This window comes from Rhodotorula toruloides (genome assembly GCF_000320785.1).
Source record: "Rhodotorula toruloides NP11 unplaced genomic scaffold Scaffold7, whole genome shotgun sequence".
Classification (NCBI taxonomy): Eukaryota; Fungi; Basidiomycota; class Microbotryomycetes; order Sporidiobolales; family Sporidiobolaceae; genus Rhodotorula; species Rhodotorula toruloides.
In genome coordinates this window covers 43,572-69,152 of record NW_015622967.1, presented here as the reverse complement: position 1 = coordinate 69,152, position 25,581 = coordinate 43,572, and the positions used below count along the sequence as shown (strand labels likewise).

Here is a 25,581-nt window from a genome sequence, read left to right as displayed (position 1 = left end):
CCCCCACTCTTTGTGCGCGCTCGCTCAGTCAGTCGGGTCAGTTCCGCCGGCCGGAACACTCGGCACATCCACCCAGGGACACGTATCCTGCCGCAAAGGGGTGCCGTCGGGAAAATGCAGTAGCTGGGTAATGGGAGAGAGAAGTCGCCGCAAAGGAGGGTGGATGAAGGAGGGCAAGAGACGAGAAAGCAAAGGTCCTGATCCACCGTCTGCAGAGGCCCCCTCCAGCTGCGACCGCCGTAAACACACCCATCATATAGTGCTTGAGCGACTGCCATCGGACCGGGACGAGCGAGTGAACGAGAGATGGCGAGCGAGAAGAACGCAGGAGCAAGCCGCGGCACGTTCGTTGCGTCCGCCGCAAGGCTTGGGGAGCGTCGCTAGTACATTGAGGAGGTCGAGAAGGGTGATATGTAGGTCTCCACGAAGCGAGTCAAGATCCGCAGAGCGTCGAGCGAGCGGAAGAGCAGGAAATGCGAGTGTGGTAAGGAACGAGCAAAGTTGAGGCTGCTAGGGCACCGGCTTCGGCTGTGCGCCAGCTGTAAGGCGGTGAGTTGGGTTGTCGAAGATCATGGAGCACGAGATGAAGGTCGCGCTGCCGTGATGAGCCGTGTAGAGCCCGTCCGTCGAGGAGGAGAATGGAGCCCGCCTCGCTGGTCCTCCCTCCCCCGGTTCCGGCCGGTTCGTTCGGCCTGCCCACTCCAACTGTTTGCTCGAGGCTCGACGCGCACTAGCAGCCCGGCCTAAGGCGTCGTCGTTCCTGTGAGCCCTTCGACTGATGAGCGTCGAGCGTGGTAGTCGTCGGCGACAACCAGGCGAGCGGGCAGCGTAAGAGTAGTCCAGTAGCGGTCCAAACAATCCTAGCAGACATCCAGCGCACGAATGAGCCGAATTGAGCGATGCCAGGAAGTGGTCCTCCCTCAACCTCTCTCTTCCTCCTCCACTCCGCTCACCTCGCTCAAACCAGCTCTTAGCCTCTCAGGCCGCCTGCAAGTGTGCTACAAGAAGGATGAGCGACCGCTACCCCTCTTCTACTGCTGCTGGGCCTTCCTCTTCCCATCGACGCTCGCCTTCCCCTCCCTCTCGATCTTACGACCGCGACCGCGACTCCAGACGGGGAGGGTACGACGAGCGCGACCGACGAGGCGGCTACGACGATCGTGACAACCGGCGAGGTGGAGGCTACGACGACCGGCGAGGTGGACGGAGTGACGACCAGCGACGAGGAGGAGGAGCAGGCGGAGGACGGAGGAGGTCGCGCTCTCGCTCGCCTATTCGCGGTGCAGAGCGGGACAGGGACGCGGCGGCCGGTGGGGACGGCGGTTGGACCCGTCGGCAGCGAGAGGACTCTCCTCGTTCCGGAGCTGCAGGGGGGAAAGGCAAGGCTTTGCCCGACCAACGCGCGCTCGTCCCTGGCGGATCAGGAGGGGAAATGGAGTATGGAAAGCGCGGAGGAGGAGGGGAGGTGGTGAAGCAGCCGGTGAAGCAGGTCGAGCCGGATTTCAAGCCTAGCGGGGCGTTGGCCGCGGAGACTAAGTGCGTCCCCTCTTCCAAGTCTTTGTCTCTAGGCTTGTCAGCTGACGGAGGCGTGTATTCTTGTCATTTCTCGTGTCCAGCACCCTCAATGGTGTCGTGCTCAAATACGCCGAACCGCCCGAGGCGAGGAAACCCGTTCGAAACTGGCGGCTGTACGTCTTCAAGGGCAAGGAGCAAGTCGGTGCGTCCTCCTCATACTCTCTTCCAGGTTCGAGTAAGCGCTGACGAAGTGGGGATGGGCAGAGTTGTTCCATGTCCATCGACAGTCGGCGTACTTGATTGGCCGCGACCGGGTGGTGCGTCGTCCTTTCCGCTCGTTCAGCGTCTTTGCTGTACCAAGCAGGCGGATGCTGATTCGAACGTGGGTCCGCTTTGCAGGTCGCCGACATACCCGTCGACCACCCCTCGACTTCGAAGCAACACGCCGTCCTGCAATTCCGACAAGTCGTCGAGCGGAACGAGTTTGGCGACACCAAGAGCCTGACCAAGTGCGTTCACTTTACCACCCTCTCTTTCTGGCTCTCCGAGCTGACGGAAGATGGTGTTGCGCAGACCGTTCATCATCGACCTCGACTCGGCGAACGGCACGATGGTCAATGACGAGACGATCCCTGCGTCGCGGTACTACGAGTTGCGGAGCGGTGACGGTGCGTCTCACACTCGCTCTTCCTCTCTCCTCTCGAGCCCGCTTGAAGAGGCGGACGAGGCTGATGTCGATAGTTGTGACTCGCACAGTCCTCAAGTTTGCCTTTTCGACGAGGGAGTATGTGCTGCTTGCTGAGGCGGCGCAGACGTAGGACGCGAGTGCAACTCGAGCCTGCTCAGTCGATTTGGGTGTATGCGGTCCGCGGATGCCGCGAGACGAGGAAGAGGACGAGAGGAGCTGCTTCCGTTCGTTCGCTCGACTTTGCCCGTGCTTCCCTGCGTCTCCAGAGTCCAGACAGCCGCGCGACTTGACCCAACGAGGCAAGGAAGCGAGCGGTGTGCGGATGTTGAGTGATCCCACGCGAGTGAGCTCCTCGTCGCTGCTCTCGCTCTCCTCGCTTCGGCAAGTCTCCGCTTGGTACTCGTACTGCTGTCAGAGGACACCACACACTCGCTTGGACTGTGCTGCACCCGTCACTCGTTTCACGCGCGACCCAGCAGGACCCCTTCGTCGCTCGCCCAACAAACACCCGCCAAACAACCCTCTCACGCCGCCAACTCCGCATCGCAGGGCTAGTGGACACGCGCGACCACTTTCCAAGACTCTCAGGAGTGCACCTACTGCATGGCGACCCTCGCAGCGCCCTCGCTCGCAACCTCGTCTCGACCAACAACCCCCTCCGCACCCTTCGACCCCTCCGCCTACCTCTCGACCGACTTCCCTCCCCTCCCTGCCTTCCCACACGATTTCGACGATGCAGCGCTCGAGAACGGAATGATGGTCGGCATCGATCCAGCTGCCACGACTTCCTCGGGCAGTGGAGGGTCGTCGGGCTCTCCGTCTGGGATGGGCGGGCTGGGACTCGGTCAGCCTGGTGGGTCGGGGTCGGGGTCGTTCGCGACGGGCCAGGGGATGGTGAGGACCCATAGCGGGTCGAGCAGTAGCGGTGGAAGTGCGGGAGCGAGGGGACCTGTCACGCGGTTGAGGAGCGGCGCGGTCCCTCCGCCTGGTTCGCGCTCGGCTGCATCGGGCGCAGGCGGAGGAGGAGGGTTCATCTCGTTTGACCCGGACCGAGGATCCGATCTCGAAGACGACGAGGAAGAAGACGAGGAGCGCCAAGTCGAAGGCCGGCCGAAGAAGCGCAAGTCGGTTCGGGACTTGCGGTCTGCCGCGCAGGCGCAGGCGCAGGCGAGTGCGCCGCCTCCACCGCCGCCTGTTGCGGCTGCTGCGACGAGCAAGAGCGAGGGAGAGGGAGGGGCCGAGGGAGGCGAAGACAAGGCGAGGAGGAAGATCCAGATCGAGTACATCGAGGAGAAGAGCAAGCGGCACATTACGTTCTCGAAGCGCAAGGCCGGCATCATGAAGAAGGTGTGTTGCCCTCGATCCTCCTCGGAACGACTGGTGCTGACTCTCTCGCTCGCGACAGGCCTACGAGTTGTCCACCTTGACCGGCACCCAAGTCTTGCTCCTTGTGGTCTCCGAGTCCGGATGGGTCTACACTTTCACGACAGACAAGTTCAAGCCGCTTGTCAAGGAGGACGAGAACGGGCAGCTTTCGGCGGGTCAGAAGCTCATCGCGGCGTGTCTGGTGCGTCGAGCGTCTCATACTCACTCAGCGAGTGTCTCTGTGGACATGTCGCTGATGCGTACCCGCGATGTCGACGCAGGAAGCGAAGGACGGCCCTCCGAACCTCTCGGCCGCGTACCAGCCGACAACCGCCTCGTCCACCGGCAACTTCGAAGCCAACTCGTCCGTCCACGGCGGCCAAATCTCGCTCAAGACGGGCCAGCGTTCCGGCCGACCTATCGCGACGAACCGCCGAGTGTCGGGCAAGGCTCGTCCAGCTGCGATCCAGCCTCCGCCGCCTATGCCTCTTCCGCTCCCGACTCCGCCTCAAGGGTTGATGGCAGACCCGACGCTTCCGGTCCCGCCCAACAGCGCGGGAATGCAGATGGGTCAGTTGCCGTCGCCGTTGTCGGGCGGAGGAGGAGGAGGGTACCTCGACCCGAGTCCGATCTCGCCTCACGGTCCGCGCGGGAGCTATCCGCCTCGTAGCGGCGGCGCGGGCGGGAGCTACTCGCTTCAGCAACAACAGCAGCAGGACTATGCCGAGATGATGCAGCGAGCGGACATGTTGCAGCTCCAGCAGCGGCAGGGCGGCGGACAAGGCGGGTCTGGCGCGCAGGGAGGGGGAGGAGGATACGATTACGACTTGTATTCGACGGTGCCGGTACGTGACCGTTCTCCTCTCTCCCGGGACGACAGCCGAGACCGACCCGACGTTCTCTTCGACCTCTTTCCCCCGACTCCGCCTTTGCAACGCCAGCCTTCCTCGACGATGGCCCCTTCGCATGCGTCGCAGTACTACCCCTCGCACGACTCGCACGGTCTTCCTCCGCTTCCGCAGCAGCAGCAACACGACGCCGGCCACCCTTCACTCCACCACCAACGCTCGTTCTCCCACTCCCACTCCGTCCCTCACACTCCTCATCGCACGCTGCATCACCAAGCCTCTCACGGCCATCTCTCCGCCTCCGCCGCGCAGCAGCAGCAGTCAGACTACTCCGACCCGTACGCTCAGCAGAATTACACGCACCACCGCGATCCGAGCATGATGGACCCGCGGAACGGAGGAGGGTGGCAGACGCCGCATCATCATTTGCAGCAGCAGGAGGCGGGGAGTGCGCAGGGAACGCCGGTTGGGGTTAGGCAGGGCCAGCAGCATGCGTTGTACGCGGGCGGAGACGACGGCTATGCGAGGTAGGCCAGTCGTACGCTCGACAATTCTTCAGCGGCGGTCTCCCGCTTCGTGTGGCATGCCTGATCGCCGCCGCCGACGAGCCTCCGCCGCCCAAGCTTCCATACCTCGCTTTCCCTCCGTACCCTTCCCTCGCATCATCCCATCCCTGTTGCTCCGCACCTCTTCCCTTTCACTCACCCGTTGTGCTACATCTTCACGCCATCTTACTCCTCTTCACGACCCCCTCGTCGACTTTCGTAGATACCCCTCCGGCTCGCTCTTTCTGTTGGAATCTTTCGCCATCCTCCTTCGTGCAGTCCTTTCATTCGCTCACGTACACACAACAGCAACCAGATAGTTCCGCTGGCTGACAAGCTGTGACTGGACTTCAGCGAGCCAACTTCTCACGCTTCCCCCCCCCCTTTAAGGCAGGCTTCCGTTGTCTTTGCGCACGCATTGGCACACTCCTAAGGATTAATTCGGTGGTACCGAAGCTTCTATTGCCGCCCCTCTGTCGCGTCAAGCCGCGATACGAGGATCGTTCCTCCTGGAGGACGCCGCGCCGGGCGTGACAAGGACGAGGGCAGGTTGCCGAGGAAGCTAGACTGGTTGACAGTGTGAGCAGGAGCAGTGTATGGCGCCATGAGCGCTGTCTTTACGTGGTGTAGCGAAGAAGCGATTTTTGGTCGACCTTCCCAAGCGCTTGTCGACAAAAAGTCCTGGATCAGGTGCGAGCTCTGCGCAAAGGAGAATGACCCGCCCTCGAGAGAGAAAGCGAAGTCACGCTATTCGCACTCGAACCGAGTCACGGAGTCGCAGTCTCGTCCAGCTTGCGTTCCCGCCCCGACAACTTCCTTTCCTGCCTCCCCTTCGCTCGCTCCCTCCTTGCTTTCTCCAGACCTTCCGCTGTGCCTTATGGCTCGCTCGCGACGCCAGAAACGCCCAAAGCCCCGCCCACCATCGCAAGCTTTGCCGGCAGAACTCGTCGAGCATATCGTTGGCTTCCTCGAACCAGACGACCGTCGTTGCGCCCTCGCTCGCCTCGTTCGGGTCTCAAGGGGATTTCATGCGAGCGCACGATGGCTGCTGTACGAGCGGATCGAGGTGCAATTCGCCAATGTCGAGCAGCCTCGCGAAGAAGGTAACAGTTGCTTGGAGGCGTTCTATAGCGATAGAGGCGGATGGGAATCGCCGTTCTGGACATTGACGCGGGGCAGCGCGGCGTGCTTAGCGATGCTGAGCAGAACAACGCGGCTTGCGGCCTTAGTCCGCCGCTTCGAGGCTAGGGGGCCACACGGATCGTGCCGAGCGAGCGCGGTTCTGTGGCCTACGGACTATAACCTTTTGGACCGGGCTCTTGCAGCTGTCGCGCCCTACATCCAGCACCTCACAGTGCGCGTCGCCTTGCTGTGCCCCGAGGGCAAATCGCCATCCTCTTCCTCCTGTGTCGCGTATTGTCACGAACTCCAGCTTCCGTGCAAGATGCCTAGGCTCACGGACCTGGATTGGAGATGTGCGGTCAGCATTGGCATGCGTGGACAACGGCGATACTCGAGCGGCGCAGACCCCTTCCCCTTTCCAAGCCTACAATCACTCGCGCTTCGGGACTTCGACTTTACCAGCTCCTCCACCCGTCTGCCCACTCTTGCCCTCACATACCTAGCTCTGCACCACCGCGTCCGAGACAAGCATCTCTCCGGGCTTTGCCAGCTCGTCGCGCCTAGCCTCACCTCACTTGTCCTGGACTACTACCACTTCGGGCCCTGGGACTACTGGGACGAGAAGGCATACGGGGGTGATAACCTTCCATTCTCGCCGCTTCGTCGCCTCACCAGCCTCACCGTGGTGCTCAGACATCAGGTCACCGAGCTGAATGTTATACATGGGTTCGCGTCGTGGCCGACAGCGGGGACGCACAGCGGAGCTACCTTTCAGGCAGACTTCAACCACCTGTGTGACCTCCTCGGCACGCTTCCTAGGGAGAATCCGGTCGTTCCGAAGCTCCGCCTCCCACCGCTCATCCCGACACACCTTCGCGAGCGTGACCGGGAGTTCTGGACCAAAGTGCTGAAGGAGCGGAAGAAGCCAGAGAGGCCGGATCAGGCGAGGCGAGTAGACTCGTCGCTGGCGTAGGTTGTTGCTGCATTCAAGCCGTGCCGTCTCAAGCGGAGCGAGAGGAACGTGCGGTCGCTGTGGAGCCGGTGAGCGAGCACAGGAAAGCCTTTCGTCACTTGTTCCGAGGCCTCTGAGCCAATTCTGAGAGGCAGTCGTATCGTGCAAGAGAGCAAGGGAGGGCCTGCGAGAGGTTGGCCGCGACCTCACAGCGCGACCCGCTCAACGTGCTGTGAATGGCTTCCATCCGCTCGCTAGACTCATGAAGGGCACATAGAAACCTTCAGCACCACCGGCGAGCCTCGACACCGCAGTCCCTGTCCTCATCTTCTTCTCCTCCCGACCCTGGTCGCAAACTCACCATCTCGCCAATCTGGGACGGGCGACGCAGGTTCATACGCTTCAGTAATGGTATTGACCGTGCTGGGCAAAAAGGCGAGCTCGCCTGACCCGCCAACCGCCGTCTTTCCCTCGTCAAGCCATCTCCTCAAGGCGCGCCATCTCGCTCAACTCGCGCTGTGATGCCCGAAGCTCGGCCTGGGCGACGCATCTGACCGTACAGGCAACGAGCGGGCACACGTTGTGCTCCTACCGTTCACTCGCTCCCAGCTGCTCTCGCTTGACGCTCCCCTCGTCCCCTCTTTCGGCTTTCTTCGACTCGTGCCCCGCAGGACGGGATTCTGCTTTCTCCTACAGCGCTTGCGCATTCTTTTCGACGTTCTGCGAACGCGTTCATCCGAGCTTGACGGTGCGCCGGCCTCTCCCCTCCTCGCCTTACCTGCCTGCTGACCTTTTCGCCCTCGCAGCTCCCTTCTTCCGCCCAATTCGCTCTTCACACCTCTATCCACCATGTATCGCGACCTCCTCACCTTCCTCCTCCTTGCCAGCGCCGGTTCGCTCGCCCTCTCCGCACCCACCTTCAACCCCAAATTGGCTGGCATTCCCCCCGCATCGTCGCCCTCCGCCCACCCCGCTGCCGACACCCTCCCTTTCGCCGACGCACACGAGCGCCGCGCTTGGTCGCGACACCTCGCCAAGCGCCAAGTCGTCGTTCCCAACGTTGCCGCCCCGGCGGTCGTTGCCTCTCCCGCCGTTGTAGCGCCCGTCGCTGCGACCGCCGCGGTAGTCAACACGCCCGCTCAGGCAGTGGCACCGACCTTCATCATCGCTCAGCCGAGCTCGGCCGACCCTTTTCCCGCCGCGCCGGTCGTGGCGACTCCAGCGGTTCAGAGCGCCAACATGCCTCTTCCGGCTGCAGCGACTACGTCTGCCGCGGCCGTGCCGCTCAAGAACCGTCCTGTCGCGTCTTCTAGCGTGCCGACGCCCGATGCGGCGCCGATTAGCAGCACCGACTTGCCCTCGTCTGCTCCCGCCTCTTCGAGCGCAAGCGCCTCGTCCTCGTCAGCCGCGATCAAGTCGTCTGCCTCGCCCGCCTCGCAGTCTTCGAGCGCAACGTCGTCGCCGTCCGCATCGGCTACATTGGCGTCAGACAGCTCGAACGGCAACATCTTCTCTCCCTCGAACCACCTCTTCATGGTCGGCATCCTGGTCATCATCGGTATCAGTGGGTCCTTCCCTGTCTCTCCGCGCTTCTGCTCGTACTGACCACTCCGCCCCGCAGTCGTCTTCTCCATCCTCACTGTGATCTACCTCGTCAAGCGTCTCGCGCACAGCCCGCGCTACGCCGACTCGCGCGACTACCCCGACGGTTTCCCGCGCGACTTTCTCGACGACAAGGCGCTGTCGAAGAGATGGAGCCATACGAGTCAGACGGGACTGTTGTGGGAGGAGGGGGCGAAGGTGCCTGGGTCCAGTGCCGGGGAAGTGGAGGTGAAGGAGGTGAGGAGGATGGAGCGGCCGACGCAGGAAACAGTTGAGAGGGAGTTTGGAGGACGGCGAGGAGGCGCGCCGCTGCCGCCGGTCAAGGAGGAGCAAGGGCCCACGTCGCGCTGGACGACTTTCACCAATGCGCCCGAACCGACGCCGCTCGCTGGCCGAGTGGCTTCGTCGACTCTTCCCGTACGACCTGCGCCGCCCTTCCCTCCCCGCCCGTCGTCGGCAGTCCCGCTCCAGCCCGCGCCCGTCCCGCCTCGAGTCTCGTCCGCCCCGCCGACTCTCCCGCCCAAGCCCGCTCCCGTTCCTCCTCCCTCCGCGCGCCAGCCTAACAAGCTTGTCCGCGCCTCGACGACCGCGGCACCGCCACCCGTCGTTCGGGACGCGCACACACTGCAGAAACATCGTTGGAGCCCGAAGAGGGAGAGTGCGCTGCGGAATGAGGTTGTCTGATGCGGCGGATTGAACGAGGCTGTGTCCTGGCTGTTCTTGTAACGACGATTCACGAGTTCCTCAGTGACTCTTTCACGCCACTTTCTCATGCGAAGTCGCGGGTTGCCAAGCGAGAGAGGCTCGCCCGGAAGTACGCTGGTTGCCCTCGTCCGCTTGATCTCGCTCGCTCGTTCGCTTGGCTCGACTGCACAGACTGGCTGAGAAAGCATGAGCTACCAACCTGTGCGTCGCAGCGGTTCATTCAGCTCGCACACTCGCCGCACGCTCCATCCCCCACCCCGACGCCTTTGGGACTCGCTTGCGGACGGACAACGCAGTACGGGACGGCGCGAAGTGGATTGGTCGAGTGTGCTGACGCTGTTTGATTGCCTGCACGCCCTCCCGCCTCGCCTGACGACCCTTCGCTCACCGCACCGCCCCCCTCTCGCAACTCATCCCTCGACGACCTCGCTCGCCATACGCACCACGAACGATGCCTACGACGGTATCTGACCTTTGTTGACGATGACTGAACACACCCACGCCCTCTCTTGCGCTTGATTCGTCGAATCTCCTCCTCGTCCCGGACTTCCCGTCCGTCCTCATCCCTTTCTCCCCGTACCCATTCGGCCACTGCTTGGTTTCTTTCCGTCAACCTCATCTCTACAATGACCTCCGCCGTCGACCATCCTCCACCGTCGACCATCCCCCCTTGTCGACGAACCGGACTGAACAGGGCGGAGCGTTCCGCCGCAAACTCGTCATTGTCGGCGACGGCGCATGCGGCAAGACGTCCCTCTTGTCGGTGTTTGCGATGGGCGAGTTCCCGCGCGAGTACGAACCAAGTGGGTTTATCTTGCATGTCTGAGTGGACGGAGACGAAGACTCACCGCTTGCCCACACAGCCATCTTCGACAACTTTGTCGCGGAGATCCGACTTGACGGCAAAGCAGTACAGCTGGCTTTGTGGGACACTGCGTGCGTCCTTTCATTTTTCCAGATGCGCGACGAACTCACCCTCCTTTCGCACGTAGGGGTCAAGAAGACTACGAGGTTCCTCAACTCGCCCTTCTTTTATCGTCTACCCAGGCTAACACGCTCTGATGCAGCGCCTGCGCCCGCTGTCCTACTCGAAATCGCATGTCATCCTCATCGCCTTCGCCATCGACACGCCCGACTCTCTCGAGAACGTCTCGGTCAAGTGGATCGAGGAAGTGCGCGAGTTGTGTGGTCCCAACATCCCCGTGTTGCTTGTTGGCTGCAAGAGGGACTTGAGGGACGAGGCGATGCGGGATGGAGCGGGCGAGAGGGGGAGGTTCGTCACGACCGAGCAGGTGCGCCAGGACTGCTCTAACCTCAATCTGCGGCTCCTCGGCAAGCTGATTGATTGCTGATGTTGGTCAAACGCGCACAGGGTCAAGTGATGGCACAATCCATCGGCGCCCGTTCCTACCACGAATGCTCCGCCCTGCTCAACGAAGGCGTCGACGAGACCTTTGAAGCCGCCACGCGTGCCGCCATGCTCGTGCGCGCAAATCCTTCCTCCGGCGGCGGCGGACACCACGGAGGCGGCGGAGGCGGGCTGGGAGACGACGGTGGGCATGGGAAGGACTTGAGAACGGGGTCGAGGAGGCGGGATAGTGATGAGGGAGGAGGATGCTGCGGGTGTGTGATCCTGTGAGCGGGGCGGATAGAGCAGGCGTGCATGGGTTGTGTACAGAGCGTTCCTTCTCGGTGTTTTACTGTCGTTTTGCGATCCCTTCGATGTTCGGTAGTTCGTCCTTCCTCGCTCTTGCACTTTGTACCGCTTCGACTCCCTCTTCAGTCCATCGAAAACGTGCGAGAGATGATGCGGCTAGTATTACGACAAGCAGGGGAACTAACGAGACGGAAAACCGGCACAACGACAACTCACGAAACAACATCTGCCTTCTCCGCCTGATCCGTCACCTCGACGTCCTCCACCGCGTTCGACCCGCCAGCTTCCGCCTGCGCCTGCCTCGCCGTCTGGTCGAGTGCTTCCCACGCGACCTGCGCATCGAGCGTCCCGTTCGTCCCCCACAACCCGTCCTCCTCTTCCTCCGCGACGTCCATCTCTCCCACACCTTCGCGAGCAGCACTTACATCACCCTCGTCTCGCATCCAAGCCGGCGGCCGCCCGACCGCCCTAACCCGCACCTCTCCCACACTCTTCACGCCCTCTCCCTGCCTAACCTCATACTCCACGACTCCCCTAGGCGCATACGGGCTCCATACAACGCACATACACCTCCTCGTCCTCCCTGCGCCAACACCTCCGGAATCACGCTTGACGAGGCACAAGAGTCGAGTATTGGGGATGTTGGACCAGGCGTGCCCGAGGGCTGCGGAGACTGGTGGGCCGGAGGGGATGAATGGGAGGGGGAGGAACGGGTGAGAGAGCGAGGACGAGGGGCCGAGGAAGTGAGGGGATTGGAAGCGCGAGTAGAGGAGAGGCGGGAAGGAGTATTGCGTGTGAGGCGGAGGCGGGAGGCCGGTTGAGGAGAGTGTGGAGCTGGTCGAGGTTGTCGTGTGCGTAGAGCCGGTCGTCGACGTGCGGGACAGGTATCCCGTCCCGCTTCCTCCGCCATTCTCGCCCGTAAACGCTTCAGGTCCAAGTCTGACTCCTCTCCCACCCCTCCCCTCCCAAACGTCCGTCACCTGATTCACCACCACCACAGCAACGCCATACACGTTCGCCAAGCGCTTCAACGTATCCCCTAGCTGGGCAAAGTCTTTCGCGCGGTTGGCGAACCCGAGCGTGCCAGTTTCCGTTTCGGCACGGAAGGGGGCCGCGATGGAGTCGAGGATCAGGAGGCGGATCGGGAGGGGAAGTTTGAGCGGAGAACGGCCGGTGGGATGGGTGAAAGTGCCAGGCGGAGCGGAGGAGGGTGGAGAGGAAGAGCGGGAGGCGGAAGCGACGCGCTCGATTGTTGCGGGAGCGTGGTACGACAGGACGGCGGAGAGGGTCTCGATATCGGGCGCCTTCTCAGTATGGATGTTGTCGAGAAAGTCCCAGGCCGATCGACTCGTCTCGCCCGTCCCGTCGAGGGAGGAGTAGTGCTCGGCAAGTTCGAACAACCGCGTCGAAGGGACTTTGCCTTCGGAGGTGATGAGGAGCGCTCCGCCGCCTAGTCCGCCTTGCGAGCGGGGCAGCTGCACCGTGACGCAGAGCTGGAGGCAGAGGTTAGTCTTGCCGGAGGAGCTGCCGTGCAACCGTCCCGGTTAGCTCACGGAAGCGTGGAGAGGGTTCGGTGTGACGTACGATTGCCCCGCGAGCTCCGTCAAGCTGCCCACTCGAATGCCGCCGCCGAGAAGCAAGTCCACCCCTTCGTCTCCGGTCGTAAAGACCGCGCCGAGCCCTTTCCTTTCCTCCTCCTCGACAATCTCCGCGACGCTCTTGTCGACAGTCGAAGGAAGCGAGCACACTGCGTGCGAGATCGAGGACAGAAGGTGCAGGACTTCGGCGGGCGGGAGTTTCGTGCGCTGGGTGAGGGCGCTCGGCGAGGAGAGGAGGACTTCGGCGGCTGTGAGGTAGCCCGCTGTGTGACGAAGAGCCAGGGTCAGCGTTTGTATGTCTAGCGTTGGTTTCAAAGCCTGTTCTTGAGGGGGTCTCGAGGAGTGCCCGCGATGTCGCTCGTCTCAGGGCCTCGCAAGAGCTTCATCCGCGCGCCCAGCCCTCGAGAGCTCATACGTGATACCTCCTAATCTTCAAGCGATGCCCACGAACTCACCCTTGACGAGATGAGCGCGGTACTTTGGCGTGAGCGAGGCGAGTTCCTTCAGCTCGACATTCTGCATGCGGGCGCCGGTCCAGCGGTGGGTGCGACCCTGAAGCCCAGTCGGGAGCACAGCAGGCTCAGCAGGCGAGCACGATCGCGTGGAAGCGAGAGACGAGCGATGTCAAGGTGAGAGAGAGTTGTATTTGGGAATAGGGAGCGAGTTGTAATCAGTTCGTAATCGTGCATCAATACAAACCCGGTTGTATTCAGTTTGTAATCGACCATAGACCCCTCCTCATCGCTCATCTCTCGCCAACCTCATCCACCCATCCTCGCCGATAGCCACAATGTGAGCACGCGCACGCTCACAGACTCGACAGAATGCACGCTGACCCATTCGAACCACCCGACTCGCCCGACCCGCTCTCCCTGCTCGCCATCGCCAACTTTCCCGCACCGCCATCGCACACTCGCACGACACGCTCTGCTGCCCGCTGGATGCGCTCGAACGACGCTGCAGGGTCCGCGTTACCGAAGTCTCCGACGACGCCTGGTCGTCCGCCTCGTCCGACGCCGGCTCCGACCTCGACTCTGTCATCTCCGACTCTGACCTCCAGCTCGACACGTACGACCCGTCGCAAGAGACGATCGCTGAGCGCATCGCTGCGCTGAAGGACATCGTCTCGCCCTCGACTCGCGCGGCCATCTCGGACGCGGCGAGCTCGACCAAGGGCTGGCTCAGCTGGACGGTCGCAAAGGCGGGAAACGCGGCGTGGATCGTCACTACCAGCGCGCTGCTCGTCGGCTTGCCTCTGCTGTTGAGCATCGAGGGAGAGGCAGCCATCGTTCAGCAGGAGAAGGAGTTTGCCGCGCAGGTGCGTCCTCCGCTCTCTGGTCCGCTCAGGCTGCCCAGGCTCGTTGCGCATTCTTGCACATTACCTAGGGCTGCCGTCTGAGGAATCCAGAGCCGCATGCTCGTACCAAGCGGTGATTGACACCTATCGTCCCCTCGCAGCCCGGAGCGAACCCGTACGGCGCCCCTCCCGCAGGCTCCTTCCCGGGCCAGCCCGCCCCTCAAGCAGGCGCAGCACCGCAAGGCATCGTCCCCGCCGGGTTCTAAGCGCGCACACACGTCGACCGACCACCGAACCGACCGAGTAGGAGGAGGAGTGGAAAGGAAGGAACGGCTCTTTCGCCCATCTTGTACAGTCTCCCCGCCACCTTCGCCCGCAATTTGTACTATTCCCTCTCACCTGCACTTCCGTCTTACCCCTGCACGTCCCCTCGCACTCCCAGCCTCATCGACGAGGGTCTGGCAACACCGCTCGACAATTTCCGCACACTGGATCTTCTCGCTTGTCATTCGGCGAGCTCCTGCCTACTCCTTAGTTCTGTCCCACTGCATGCTGCTTGCAAGCCCGTTGAACGTACTTTTGCTCGTCCCCGCTCAACGACGTCCGCTTGCCTCGTCGCTTCGACCGCTCCTTCTCGCTCGACTCGCTCCTCCGCTGGCTTGGACCAGCTGATTCGCTTGCTACGGGTTCAGCATCAGCGCCAACGCCGCTTCGAGCCACACCGAGCGACCGAGCGCACCCTCAACTCCTCGATCACTCGTCCTGCCTCGTCGGACAACTCGCTGCTCTCGCGCGCGACGATGGAGCGCAACTAGACTCGAGATTCAGTGAGTGACTTCGAAGGATCACGGGGCGCTAACCGTGCGGGTCGCTCGTGCTGTCGGCGCCCGCTGACCCCACCGTCTCGCTCCCACAGCTCCACTTTCCAGTTCGGCCGCTCTCCAGCTCTCTCCGCGCCTGTCGAGACGACAGAACAAACGCCATGATGTCCCTCACCACCCTCGTGACCCTCACCCCGACCCTCGTGGTCTACCTCATCGCCGCCTACCTAACTCTCCAACTCGTCCTCCCTCTCTTCCTCCGCCTCTTTGTCCTCCCTCACCACCTCCGAATCGGCCGCTTCTCATTCTCGTCCGTCTCGGGGATAAGCTGGGAGAAGGATGGTGTCACGGCCAGGGTCGAGAAGGTTAGGTGTGTGCGGTGGAGGGGTAGGAGGGCGGGGCAGGGGGTTGTCGGTGAGACGCAGACGGATAGGGACAAGGATCGCGCGTGGTTTGTGATCAGGTGTGAGGGCGTCACGGTGGATGTCAAGAAGGATGCGCTTGTGCTGCCGCGGGAGAAGCGGGATCCGCCTCCTCCTCCAGGAGACTCACCACGACCACCTCCCCCTCCTCCGCCTCACCCCTCTCGCTTCTCAGCTCTCCTCTCCCGCCTCTCGTCCCTCCTCGTCCTCTTCGCCCTCCACATCGACATCACTTCCCTCACACTCGAAGACACCCTCGTCCTCTCCGGCACGCTCTGCATAGGCGGGGAAATCGCTCTCCGCTCGGCGGGGGCAGAGCAAGTCAAGGCTTGGGTTAGGCTGAGCAAGGTGAGGTTTGCGGAGGTTGCGACGAAGGAGGAGGGGATGGGGAAGCAGCCGTGCCCGGCGCTGGAGATGCGTGCGCCGCTGGTTGTACGCGTCGAGGCGCCTCTGCAGCACCTTCGGGCGAGCGCTCATCAGCGGGAAGGCTGGGCACCGAAGGAACGGGGGGTCAAGCTGCAAGTGCTCTTCGGCGGCGCCGAGCCAGCGCAGGAAGACGCGCAGGCTCGCGAGCGGACGAGGAGAGGCTCGACTAGCGGTGGACTGGCGGGGCGGATACGGAAGGCTTCAATGCAGACGAGACGGGCGGCGCGAGAGGGAGAAGAGGCGGAACAGACTGGAGGAGTGCATGTCAGGGTTCACGAGTTGAAGCGGGTGTTGGACACTGTCTCGGAGCTGGCGGCGCAGAGGAAGGCGGCGAAGCCCTCAGCACCGCGGCAACCGGAGCCGACGCTACAGCAGCCGCCGAAACGTCTAGACGAGTGTACACCGCCTCGCCCTCCCCCGCTCGCCTACCTCGACTCGCTCCTCCTCTCCGTCCCAGCCTTCGTCATCTCAGCACACTACACCACTCCCCCGCACGTACTCTCCGCTCCCTCAACGTCCTCCGCCGCACCTCTACCGAAGACGATCGCGTTCGCTCTGTCGGTGCACGACGTGAGGGCAGATGTCAAGCTAGGCGGGCTGAGCGATGAGGTTAGGGGTGGCCATCGCGAGTGGATTGGGAGAGGGGAGGAGGTCGCTTGGATTGTCGGAGCTGAGTGGAGGGAAGTCGAGGGGAGGATCAAGATGGACGGGAGTGAGGGTAAGTTGGCGACTTATCTCTCCACCAATTCCTGGCTAACACGCTCCACTGCACAGAGGAAGTCCTCCTCGACGCCTCGAAAGCGCTCTCGTTCGGTCCGTCCCGCCTCGACGTCACCTCGACCTGGCACCCTCCCTTCCTCTCCCGCTCGACCTGTCCGCCGACCGACTGCGCCCCTCGTCCTTGCTGCTTGCACATCCCGCAGAACCACAACGATGCCGTCGTTGTCCTCGAGGCCTTCCTCGGAGAGGTACGCGGACATGCTCCGTTCGAGACGATCGATTCGGCATTGCGGATCATCAAGGCTCGACCGAGGAAGGCTACACCGTCGCGACCGTCTTCGCCCACGACTTGGGCCGGGTTTGAGGCGCACCAGCAGGACGAGACGGAGAAGAAGGCTCGCCTCGTGCATGGTCTGCCTCGAATCGTCGGCACAGCCATGATGGGCGGCGTCGAGCTTCGTATCCAAGCTCCTCGCACCTCGCACGCCGCAGACCGCGACCCGCTGGACTCGCCCACACTGAACGGCGACCCAACAGACCCCTTCTTCCGCAACTGGTCCGCGCCCGAACTGCTTTGCCTCAGCTTTCCCAACGGGCAGGTCAGCTTCGGAGGAGAGTATGTCGATCGGAGTGTCAGGCGGAGCGAGTCGGATCGCAGGGCCGCGAGGAGGGCGGCGAAGCACCGCAGGCAGGAGAGTCGGAACTCGTCCAAGTCGAGGCGGAGCGCGCAGGATGGAGACGAGGATGAAGAGCGAAGAGTGCGGGAGGGCGATGACCGAGGACGAAGCACAAGTCGGGGTCGACACGAGGAGAGGCCAACGAGGACGTTCGAGGAGGAGTTTGGCGTCCCGCCGCCTCCGCCGTTGACGCAGGAGTACCACAAGCGCAAGCTGAAGCCCTTGAAGGCTATTCCAAACCTGACGAAGGACCTGGTAAGTTCCACTCGCATGCTGAAACGCGATTTAATTAAGATTCCGCATTCACAGGATCGCTTCGGCCTCGAGTACAGGACTCGCTTTTCCCTCAGTACCGACATCCTCAACGTCTACATCCTCGCCAGCAGTTCCGACTCGCTCACGCACGAGAACGGCTACTCGAGCGACTCGAGCGCGGGCAACGGCGGCTGGACGAAACGAGACGCTCGACTGCCGATGCTGCCGTCAGATCCGGTCCGACTCGACATCCTCGCTTTCGGACCGCTCGAGTGGAACTCGGCCGTCACTCTTCTCGGCGATGAGACCACTCGAGCCCGAGCGGACGCGCCTCTTCCCTTCGTCGACCTCTCGACCTGCCGAGGCGAGCATGGCATCCTTCTCGAGACGATCGAGGTCGACCTTTGGCGGCCGATTGTCATGGGCTGCCTGCGCGACCTGATCACCATGTTCGCCACTGCCTCCGCGACCTCGACCAAGCAGAAGAAGGAGGCCGAGCGCACCGATTCCGCTCGCGACGGCCCGTCACCAATCGTCGACATCTTGCCGAGCGACCAAAACCTTTACATCGCTCTCGCCTCGTTCGACCTCCGCATCGCTGGGACCGACCCGAAGGCGGACGCGCACTCCTGCCGCGGCATCGCGCTGCATTCGGGACCGGTCGTCCTCCAGTACTTGCTGCAAAGCGAGCACGAACCCGGGTTGGTCGGCAACTTTGCCGAACGAAGCGCGCTAGAGCTGACTGAGGACATCCGGCTCGAGGCGAACGCGTGTGCGAACCCAGCGCCAAAGGCGCTCGGCGGCTCTGACCTGCCAAGTCGCATCGCCCTCGCCAAGTTCAGCATCCTCGACCTCAGCGTCGACCCGGTCGTCGACGCACGAGCGAGCCGAGGCCGCAAGCGGTACGCGCAGGCACGAGGGGATGGTCACGGCGAGGAAAGGGACGACGGCTGGGAGATGCGCGGTCGGGCGGACCTGGCCGACTTGACGGGACGGCGGAAGAGCATTGTACCCCCACGCTTCACACCGTCGGCCACCACGACTGTCGAGGAGAAGGAGCTCGGCAAAGGCCTCATCGTCCTGCCGCATCTCGCCGTGCGATTGCGATGCCAGCGGGCGGCGCCGTCAGACGCCACCGCCACCTCGCCGATCGACGAGTTCATCGTCTCGTTTGCATCCGAAACCATCAACCTCCGCCTCGAGCTCTTCAGCATCTACCTTTGCCTGGTCGCCATCTCTTCATTGCGTGTCCTCCGACCTAGCGTCTCACCTCCGACTGACGCCTCCTCCAGCGACATCCGGGATGCGCCTGTCACTACTAAACGACATTCTCCCCTGATCCAGCTCAAAGGCGAGATTGGCGACCTCCACATGTTTCCGACCCTCCCGCACGACACGCACCTGTTCGTCAACTTGCGCAAGATCAACCTGCGCTTTGACAAGACGAGCGGTCTCGCCGTCAACTGGGAAAAGGCCATGCTGGCGGGGCAAAGCCCGACGGTGCCGGGCAAGTGGGAGGACATCATCCGCCTGCGAGGGAGTCAGTTCCGTCTGCGACCCGAGCCCGATAACCAGGGCAACCATCCGTTCATCATCTCGCTCAGCTCGGAGACGGCTCGCCTTCGCATTCCCTTTCGCTACATCTTCTCCCGCATCGTCGACAACGCCGCCTCCCTGGTCAAGGCGACGAAGCAGCTCGTGTACGAGCACGTCAAGGGTGGACATGGCTTCATCATCGAGCCTCATCCCGAAGGACCGAAGCGCCTGCCGCAGATCGAGCTTCGCGTCGGGCTCTTCGCCGTCGAGATGCAGGACGACCCGTTCGAGACGAAGCTCAACATCATCTGGCGCGCCGGATCCGACGAGCAGAACTCGCGACTTGAGCGGCAGGCGGCCTTCGACGCCAAGGTCGAGGCGATCCGACGAGCCGAAGCAGACGGCGGGAACGACGAAGATGAGGGCCCGGATACCGAAGACTCCGGCACTCGCTTTGCGTCTCGCGCAAAGTCGAAGGTCAACGCTCGGCACACTATTGGCATCGACGAGGCGCAGCGCGACCTTCTTGCGTACAACTCGTCGCACTGGGTTCGGCGCATTCGCAACGCCGCCGCAGAGCAGGCGCGCCGCGAGGAGACCCTCGCTCGTCGACTATACGGTCCCAAGGATCGCTCTTCGAGAGCGACTGCGAACCTGCCCATCGACCTCGTCGCGGTCAGCCGGTCGGCGCCGCTCGCTCGCGCCACCTTCCACGGCCTCAGCTTCGTCATCACGAAGCCTTCGTTCGGCGAAGACGGTCTGCACGATTTTCTGCACGACGTCGGCAAGGGTCTCCCTCGCGACACCAGGTTCACCCTCCTCGTCCCGCTGCATTTCTCGTGGACAATGGAGGAGGCCCGCTTCCAGATCCGCGACTACCCTCTCCCGCTCCTACACGTCCCTCGCAGCGGCAGGCGCGACGTTCCGAGCTGGCAGTGCGAGTCCGACTTGGTCATCGCCGAAGAGGTCAGCGGTCCCGAGGCGGTACGGCGAGTGCCCTGCGCCGTCATTCCAGCGCACGTCTTCCAGGGAATGGGCGCCCCATACACGATTGTCGTGCCTCGTTCCGCCATGCCTGTCAAGACGTACGCCATGCCGGTCGTCAAGATCCACGCCTCGGAGCCTACCCGTATCGGCTGGGGCAACTCGATCCAGCCGGCCATCCAGGATGTCGCTCGAGTCGTCGACACTCTCTCGAAGGCGTCTCCAGACCCGTCAGAACGTATAGGCTTCTGGGACAAGATCCGCCTGCAGGTTCACTGGCGGGTCCAGCTCCTGTTTCCCGGCAAGGCGGCTGCCGTCCTGTTCCACCTCAAGGGCTCGCGTGACCCATACGCGCTTACAGGCTTTGGCGCTGGTTTCGCCAAGGCGTGGAAGGGCGACGTCCAGTTCCGCATCGGCCTCGACAACCCGGACCGCGAGTTTTTCCAGATTCTCAGCGACGAGTACGTACTCGGCATACCCAATCTGCGAGAATACGTCGACACCGCAGCGACTGGCCTCTCGACCCGTGACTCTGACGGCGAGACGCCCGCGGATGGCTCGACCTACGCCCCTTCGACTGTCGGCGGCGACGAGTACGACACAGCGAGCACCGTCACGGCCGACGAGGACGAGGCGTCGTACTGGATCAAGATCTGCGCCAAGTGCGTCAACGGCGTTCGATGGGGCATGGGCGTCGTGCTCGAGCGTTCCTGCCGCGACAAGGGCTGCGAGAAGGCTGGATGTTGTGGACTCGCGCCCTTCCACCGGCAGTGCCGGATGTTCGACTTCCGTCCACACTGGGAGGTCCACACGAAGACGTCTGCCGCCATCGGCCTGGACGGCGAGGTGCGTCTCCCTGCTCGTCATGCATCTCGAACCGACCGCTGACCGTCGTCCCTGCAGGTCGATGACTCGTTCGCCGGCTTCCGCTCCGATTTCGTTCACTTCTCGCTTTCTCTCACCTCGCCAGCGAACCTCTCCTTACCGAACCTCAAGAACTCGACATCGTCGGCCGGCAGTGTCGACTACTCGGGCGAACACGGCTACAACAGCTTCCACTTCACGCCGAACGCCATGACCCACTTCATCCGCTGGTGGAAACTCTTCGACAGTTCGATGTCGTTGCCGATCCGGCAAGGCAAGCTCTTCCCGTCGGCACAGGCGCCATCCCCCAAGTTCGGTCGACACACCGCGACGATCAAGTACCGCTTCTCCCTCGCGCCGCTCTTCATCTCGCACACCTATCGGCAAGACAACTGGCAAGACTGGGCGCGTGGAGAGACGACCGTCCTGGGCATCAAGGCCAAGATCGGCAGGTTCAATGTCGACCTGCACCAGCGCGCGCAGGAGATGGTCATCCGTCGCCCCGAGATGTCCGAGACCAAGACGGTGACGCACAAGGTCTTCTACATGGCCGAAGTCGACCTCGACTCGCTCGACTTGCGCACCATCACCGCCATCTTCCGCGAGCCGGAGAAGGCAGAGCTTGCGCCGCCCGACATCGACCCCGAAGACGACGTCTCCCCGGCGCCGACGTACGACGACTTCGTGCTCTCGGAGGACGACCACGACTGGGTCAACCTGAACGATTACCACGACTCGATCTACACGATGCCTGTCGAGGAGGAGCCGCGCATGCGGATCATGCCGTTCATCGTCAGCCCACGCTTCACCTACTACCGCCACAAAGATGCAACCATGTCCAAGGACTGGCCTGAGGAGAACGGCTCGTCGAACGGCACCTCCGGTTCGCCCGCCGAGAAGCCCAAGACCAAGTTCGGCGACGAGAAGTCGCATACCTGCTTGATGGGCTGCGCGACGGGTGCGGGACGCCGCTTGCAGTACATCGAATGCTGGACTGATGCCTTGCCTCGAGCAGACACCATCACCGTGCAGATCAAGGAGGCGCAAATGCGGCTGGTCGAGCTTGAGGGCCAGGTGCGCTACAAACTGCGCTCAGAAAGCGCGTCCTTTGCTGACCATCCTCGCACGCAGCTCGCCGACACCGACGACGACGACCTGTCCGCCGAGCTCGAGCTCCGCATTCGCGCTGTCCACCGCATCATCGAACGCCTCGCGCAGGTTCGTGTGAATGCTCACCCCGACTTCGACAGCTCGTCGGCGAGGAACCAGCACGGCCGTGGCCCCCCGACTCCAGCAACGCCCACGAGCGTCGAGGAAGATTCGGCTGATGCAGGCGCCCTACCGCACCTCACGAACAGTCTCTACGAAGAGTGGGGCCAGTGGGAGAACCGATACATGATCCACAACCCGACATGCCAGGTCTCGAACGCTACACGCGATCTGCTCCTCAAGTACTACTACTCGTCGCGCGACCGCAAGGGTTTCGTCTACTACGCCTCTGCCTCGGTCCTGCGCTTCATCCGCGACCTCGCGGAAAAGCACGAGAAGAAGCACCGACGCGACTGGTCGAGGCGCAAGTCGACGCGGACTGGCGGGTCGTCGCAGAAGCGCAGCGGTGCGTGGCACGACTCGGAGCAAGCCAACAAGTTGCTTGAGGAGCTCTCGAAGCGCGAAGGCGACTTCTGGGCGACGAACGAGGAGCAGGACGAAGGGCGCCACCATTTCGGCGACCACCTCGAGACGGATCCGTATCTCGCAGCCGCCGCACTCCCCGACGTCTTCGACGCCAACTCCGGCCACCTGTGCATGTTCATCAAGCCTCAGGTCTCGCTGCAGAGCGATGTCGACGACAAGTCGACGCTCATCTTCACCGCCTTCCGAGCCCAAGTCAAGGTCTTCCAGATCGTCGACAGCCGCATCCCTGAGGATCCCGTCAATTCGGAGGTCCTGCACCAGACGTTCGCACGCCTCGACGGCATGCAGATCTTCTACCCTCGACAGCAGCTCCCGCGTCGCGACCGCCGTCTCCTCCAGGCCTTTGTTCCGCTCGAGACGCTCATCGACCTGCGAGTCGAGCCGCGGGGCTTCGACCGCGTCGTCGCCCGTACGTCCGCCGCCCTTCGCTACGACAAGTTCAATCAGCTCCGGCTCAGCTCGAAGCGCGACTTTGACGACGGCGGCCTCGGTCCCGGCTCGTCGCAGCTCGAGAGCCACTTCCACACTTCAACCGACCGCATCTCCTTCGAGGCCGACAAGTTCACCCTGTCGGCAAATCCGGCGCACTTTGCGGCGGTCTACAACGTCGTCACCAACCTCGTGTTGTACAGCGATCCGGCCCGCAAGTCGCGCAGCCGCGACATCGAAGCGCTCGTCTTTACCCGCGACTTCTCCAACCTTCGCACGCTCATCGACACGGTGTCGAGTCTACAGCAACGACTTCGGCGCTTTGGCAGTCTCGGCCAGGAATACCAGATCCACCTTGACGAGCTCGACGACGAAGGCCGCCTCGAGCTCTTCATGAGCCGCGCCGAGCTATTTAAGGCGGCGAACGAGCTCAATCTCGTCGTCGAGGCGTTCACGCGCGCGCAGGACTCGAACGGTCCGAAGACGACGAGCAAGCGGGCCGGCCTGCAGCTCGAGGCACACGCCGCCGAGCTCACCTGGCACATGCTCGACAAGGGCGACTTGCCGCTCGCCAAGTTCTCCGTCATTGGCGCCGAGTTCTCCTGGGCTTCAAAGCAGGACGGGTCCGCCTCGAACCGCATGGTCATCAAGGACCTGCGCGCGCTCAACAGCAGCCCCGAACAGGTCTTTGCCGAGATCGTTGCCAAAGTCGAGGGCTGCAGCGACGAGAACCAGCTGGCCAAGGTCGACATCTTCGCTGCTGCGCTGTGGAACACGCATGCGCCTGTCGGAGGAATCGCCATCATCGAGCGGTTCGAGCTGCACCTTCACCCGATCAAACTCCAGCTCGAGCATCGAGTCGGCCGCAAGATCCTCGACTACCTCTTCGCCGAACGGCAGCAGAAGACCGGCGACGGAGGAGACGATACGCCCTCGTCCCGCAACGGATCTCGACTTTCGCTTCCGGCCTCCAATTCGAGCGCAAGCCGCTCCGCCGAGTCGCTCGCTCTCCCTCGTCCGAGCCAATCAAGCAGCACCGCCAACTTGCCGCTCACGTCGTCGAGCGGTTCGATTCGCAGCGTCGAGACGCGCGTCCGCAAGGCGATCTCGACCGAAGCGCTGATCAACGAGGACCGCGAGGAAGGGCTCGACGCGGACGAGATGAGGCGTAGGGCGGCGACGAACAGGACGTTCATCTTCGTCGAGGTCTCGTCAACGGTGCTTTGCCTGACTTACCGGGTGCGTTCGGGTTCTCCTGGTTTTCTGAGGCTCTCGCTGACTCTTCGCCGCCTCCAGAGCGAGAAGGAGGACAAGTCGAGCCTACCGAACATCTACAACATCACCTACACGACGCCGCTCATCCAGTACCGCTCCAAGACCTGGTCATTCCTCGACATGCTGAACGAGATCAAACGCGACATGATCCGCAGCGTCTGGCAGCAAAAGGGCCAGCTGATTGGCCAGCTCCTCTCGAAGACGCATCGGCGCTTGCCCATGGCGGAGGCGAGGTCCGCTGCCAAGCAGGCTGTCCAGGCTTCGATCCGGAACCGCATGCGCCTCGTCAAGGCTCGCGCGTCGACTTTTGCCGCGAACAACTCGTCGGTCCCGTTGCATGAGCGCTCCCCGCCGCTCAGACACGACGACCCGCTCCTCGGCACTCCCGCCGTGCGCGATCCCGCCTCCGCCTCGTCCTCGTCCTCCCGCTTCCCCACCGTTACAGCGCGCGACTCGTCCTCTTCCTCCTCCGACGACGAAGAAGACAACATCGCCGACTCCTCTCTTCCCTTCGACGTTGCGGCAACCGAACTGATCGACCCAAACGTCGAGTTCGCAGACGACGGAGAGTACCCGCAGGCTATTGCGCAGGCGAGGGCGGCGAGGGATGAGAGTGGTGGAAGATATGGAGTTATTGGACCGCTTGTGGAGGAGCCGGAGAGCTTTGATGAGGAAGAGGTGGGCGGAGCGGGTGAGGGTGTCGTGCGCGACTCGACGCAGAGCAGCGGCGACGTAGGTTCGCGGTCTCTCTCGCCTCTGAGGTAGCGTGCTGACGCTCTCGACCGCGCAGCTCTCGGCCATCTCGTTCCCTACGACCGAATCACCCTCGTCCCGCTCCGACTCGTCGCCTTACATGTCGCTCGGCTCGACCCGCAAGCGTCCATCGAGCATGACCCAGCCCGCACGGTCGATGTCGACTTCCTCGCGCCAGTCGATCGGGTACCCGCACCACAACCCGTTGCGGAAGCAGACGGTCGAGATGGACGACGACGAGAAGGCGAGGATGCTGCTCGGCCGATCGCTTGACTAGGTTCGTTCGTTTGTTCGCGGGGAGTCCTGTACCACTCTTCTGTCTGTGTTCTAGAGGATGTCCGTGTCGTCTCTATAGCCTCAGTCTGTCCATCCCGCATCCACTGCATTTTCAGTCCGCGTCGCTTCCTCGTCGCCATTTTCGCTCGCCATTCGAAACTGTCTGCTCTGCAACACACTTAACCCTGCGAGAACACTCTGCATTGCGCTCGCCACCCATTCAGCTCGACCCTCTCCTCCTCGCTCCTCCTCCTCCTCTCTCTCTCTCGCTCGCTCGTCCCCGATCGCTAATGCGCTGCCGCTCTTCCGGCTTGGATGCCGTGCGTGGCTGGCTGGATCGCGGCTCCCGCAGTCGTCGCCCGTGTCGCCCTGAGTCGCTCTCCGCACGCTGCTCGTTCTCGACCTCGTCGATTGAGCAAACCCTCGCATCGCGGTGGAAGTCTGGCAGACGCGATTGCGAACGAACCAGCTGCAATGCACGCTGCACACGTTTCTTTGTTCCCGCCGTACTCCTTCACGCACGCTCACGCTCGTTCTCTCGCTCGCTCGTCTCC

General features: G+C 62.9%; 8 protein-coding genes across 8 annotated transcripts; 7 read left to right on the top strand and 1 right to left on the bottom strand.

The window, feature by feature from the left end:
• Positions 1-1,009: 1,009 nt before the first annotated feature.
• Positions 1,010-2,333, top strand: RHTO_07424 (smad nuclear-interacting protein 1; the record flags this gene model as incomplete). The annotated part of the gene is made up of 6 exons (XM_016421080.1): positions 1,010-1,536; positions 1,617-1,717; positions 1,780-1,832; positions 1,915-2,024; positions 2,089-2,183; positions 2,272-2,333. The coding sequence occupies 6 exons, from the start codon at positions 1,010-1,012 to the stop codon at positions 2,331-2,333; spliced, it is 948 nt and encodes a 315-aa protein (XP_016274201.1).
• A 473-nt stretch (positions 2,334-2,806) lies between these two features.
• On the top strand, positions 2,807-4,947 carry RHTO_07423 (minichromosome maintenance protein 1; the record flags this gene model as incomplete). Its single annotated transcript, XM_016421079.1, has 3 exons — positions 2,807-3,550; positions 3,609-3,770; positions 3,850-4,947. The coding sequence occupies 3 exons, from the start codon at positions 2,807-2,809 to the stop codon at positions 4,945-4,947; spliced, it is 2,004 nt and encodes a 667-aa protein (XP_016274200.1).
• A 1,458-nt stretch (positions 4,948-6,405) lies between these two features.
• RHTO_07422 (uncharacterized protein) lies at positions 6,406-7,056 on the top strand (the record flags this gene model as incomplete). The annotated part of the gene is made up of 1 exon (XM_016421078.1): positions 6,406-7,056. One exon carries the CDS (start codon positions 6,406-6,408, stop codon positions 7,054-7,056), a length of 651 nt encoding a protein of 216 aa, XP_016274199.1.
• An 828-nt stretch (positions 7,057-7,884) lies between these two features.
• Positions 7,885-9,321, top strand: RHTO_07421 (uncharacterized protein; the record flags this gene model as incomplete). Its single annotated transcript, XM_016421077.1, has 2 exons — positions 7,885-8,599; positions 8,657-9,321. 2 exons carry the CDS (start codon positions 7,885-7,887, stop codon positions 9,319-9,321), a joined length of 1,380 nt encoding a protein of 459 aa, XP_016274198.1.
• A 207-nt stretch (positions 9,322-9,528) lies between these two features.
• RHTO_07420 (Rho GTPase) lies at positions 9,529-10,981 on the top strand (the record flags this gene model as incomplete). The annotated part of the gene is made up of 6 exons (XM_016421076.1): positions 9,529-9,543; positions 10,037-10,145; positions 10,206-10,278; positions 10,335-10,353; positions 10,410-10,634; positions 10,715-10,981. The coding sequence occupies 6 exons, from the start codon at positions 9,529-9,531 to the stop codon at positions 10,979-10,981; spliced, it is 708 nt and encodes a 235-aa protein (XP_016274197.1).
• Positions 10,982-11,211: 230 nt separating this feature from the next.
• Positions 11,212-13,119, bottom strand: RHTO_07419 (DNA-repair protein XRCC3; the record flags this gene model as incomplete). The annotated part of the gene is made up of 3 exons (XM_016421075.1): positions 11,212-12,523; positions 12,584-12,860; positions 13,053-13,119. 3 exons carry the CDS (start codon positions 13,117-13,119, stop codon positions 11,212-11,214), a joined length of 1,656 nt encoding a protein of 551 aa, XP_016274196.1.
• A 268-nt stretch (positions 13,120-13,387) lies between these two features.
• On the top strand, positions 13,388-14,160 carry RHTO_07418 (mitochondrial import receptor subunit TOM22; the record flags this gene model as incomplete). The annotated part of the gene is made up of 3 exons (XM_016421074.1): positions 13,388-13,389; positions 13,561-13,915; positions 14,056-14,160. Coding segments are annotated over 3 exons (462 nt in total).
• Positions 14,161-14,876: 716 nt separating this feature from the next.
• RHTO_07417 (uncharacterized protein) lies at positions 14,877-25,028 on the top strand (the record flags this gene model as incomplete). Its single annotated transcript, XM_016421073.1, has 8 exons — positions 14,877-16,281; positions 16,338-17,215; positions 17,270-20,581; positions 20,639-21,557; positions 21,615-21,673; positions 21,731-23,962; positions 24,020-24,730; positions 24,789-25,028. The coding sequence occupies 8 exons, from the start codon at positions 14,877-14,879 to the stop codon at positions 25,026-25,028; spliced, it is 9,756 nt and encodes a 3,251-aa protein (XP_016274194.1).
• Positions 25,029-25,581: the final 553 nt, after the last annotated feature.